General features: G+C 41.2%; 1 protein-coding gene across 1 annotated transcript; it reads right to left on the reverse strand.

Moving 5' to 3' along the window:
- Window positions 1-6: 6 nt before the first annotated feature.
- On the reverse strand, window positions 7-1,638 carry LOC121966772 (glutaminase liver isoform, mitochondrial-like). The gene is made up of 4 exons (XM_042516837.1): window positions 1,588-1,638; window positions 1,435-1,496; window positions 748-888; window positions 7-104 (listed from the first exon to the last, which is right to left on the reverse strand). Exons 2-4 carry the CDS (start codon window positions 1,482-1,484, stop codon window positions 26-28), a joined length of 270 nt encoding a protein of 89 aa, XP_042372771.1. The 5' UTR covers window positions 1,485-1,496; window positions 1,588-1,638; the 3' UTR covers window positions 7-25.
- Between the last annotated feature and the right edge of the window lie 337 nt (window positions 1,639-1,975).

Genomic DNA, 1,975 nt, shown 5'->3' on the forward strand with positions numbered 1-1,975 from the left:
GTCAGTTTTGGGGTCAGTTTGGGGGTCAGGTGGATCCCTGCAGCAGCTGGACTGCAGCCTCCTTGTTGTGCCTCCTGGCCTCCTGCAGAGGAGAGCTCCCCCACCTGGTGGAGAGACAGAACTACATTAACACGTAGACGATGAAGGTGCTGCAGGTGAGGACGGAGACACCTGAGGGGACAGTGGATGTCCACCTGCTCACTGACTGGAGACATTTTGGTTTGAAAACTCTGATTTGGTCCTTTTGGTTTTGTCCACGAGTCGGTGGGTGTTTTAACGCGAGCGATGCCGAGCTGCAGTTTGAATATTTCATCTGTTTCTGAGTCGCTGCTGCTTATTTACATCTGAGCTGTAAACAGAGCTTCGGATGCTCTGTTTTAACCCTTTAGTGCCACTTTAACATCACACACTCTCCTTTTCAAAACCAAACTTTAAAAAACATTATACATTAAAATTATTTTTTAATTTCATTAAGTTATTTTTTAACCAACATCAGTCCCAATCATAAATATAACATTTTTATGAATTTTAACCCTTTATATGCTAGGTTTTTGTCATGATGCCACAAAAAAACGATGACTAACTTGAATTATGTTTCAAAATAGAAAAAAATAAAATGATTAAAATGTATTTATTTGTTAATTTATTATGTTTTTGCTTATTTTAAGGTCATTTTCATTTAATTTTTAACTAATTTCTCACAAGTTTGCATGTTATTTCTTTTGGAGTTGCTCGTCATCACCTCACCTGTCCCTGAGGGCGGGGTTTGCTCCGGCGTTCTCCAACAAGAAGCGGATGACCTCAGCGTGACCTTCGGCGGCCGCCACGTGCAGAGCCGACCTGCCGTCATAATCGACGGCGTTTACATCGACTCCAGACAGGAAGTACCTGCAGACAACCACAGAAGAAGCCACTGCTTCATCCTCAGAAATCAATGTTTTTCAATTATTATTTATGACCAAGAAAAAGGAAAAAAGAAAAACAAAATTCCAAAAATTCAATATTTTGAAAGAAAACAATTGTCAAAAGTTTCTTTTTAAATCACCAAAAAATGACCAAAAAAAATCACCAATAAAAAAAAAATCCCAACAAATTTTAAAGGCTAGAAAACAGTCCCCCCAAAAATGTAAAGAAAAATAAAGTTGCCATTTGAACAAGTAAAATGGCCAAAAAATAAAGAGAAAATAAGATTTTTAAAAAATCACCCAAATTTTTTTTAAAATTCACCAAAAATGTTAGAAGAAAAAAAAAACTGCTAGAACTTTTTAAAGAAACCAAGACTTCATAACCAACTGACCATCAGCTGTTTTTGTTTGTTAGTTTTAACACCATAATTAGCTCGTTATATGGAGATCTAGGGAAAAATATATATGTATATCTGCATATACATATATATATAAAACACAAAGTGGTTGTATAATGTTGTACTGTTACCTCCTCAGGGCCTGGACGTTCCCTTTAAAAGCCGCAAGCAGGACGTTCATGATCTGGTATCCCTGCAGACAAGAGGGGTTTGTTTGTTTGTTTGTTTGTTTGTTTGCGAGTGTGTAAACTGGTCTGGGATCAGCGTGAAGCTGCAGCAGTGACCTCAGATTCAGTCTTCCACTGTCTGTAGGCCAGAATCTGTCTGAACGGAGTCCTGATGTCAAAACTGTGCAGCTGAAACGTGGAAATCAGCTCCTGAAAAATACAAATGTCTCAGCGTCACTGATGGACCACAGACACGTCTCCTCTGTCTGTCCCCGTCCCCACTACTCAACTCTACTGCAGAGACACTCAAACCTCAGCTCAGGGGCCCCACTGCACAATGACAGGAGACCAGGGGCCACTCTGCACAATGACAGGAGACCAGGGGCCACACCGCACAATGACAGGAGACCAGGGGCCACACCGCACAATGACAGGAGACCAGGGGCCACTCTGCACAATGACAGGAGACCAGGGGTCACTCTGCACAATGACAGGAGACCAGGGG

Source organism: Plectropomus leopardus, unplaced genomic scaffold (genome assembly GCF_008729295.1).
Source record: "Plectropomus leopardus isolate mb unplaced genomic scaffold, YSFRI_Pleo_2.0 unplaced_scaffold25847, whole genome shotgun sequence".
Classification (NCBI taxonomy): domain Eukaryota; kingdom Metazoa; phylum Chordata; class Actinopteri; order Perciformes; family Serranidae; genus Plectropomus; species Plectropomus leopardus.

Excerpts from the sequence above, each read along its gene's own strand:
- LOC121966772 (XM_042516837.1), bottom strand. The coding sequence starts at position 1,484 with ATGAACGTCCTGCTTGCGGCTTTTAAAGGGAACGTCCAGGCCCTGAGG. Across the intron at positions 889-1,434 it reads AACGTCCAGGCCCTGAGGAG|GTACTTCCTGTCTGGAGTCG; the intron begins GTAACAGTACAA and ends GGTTGTCTGCAG. Across the intron at positions 105-747 it reads AACCCCGCCCTCAGGGACAG|GTGGGGGAGCTCTCCTCTGC; the intron begins GTGAGGTGATGA and ends TCTCTCCACCAG.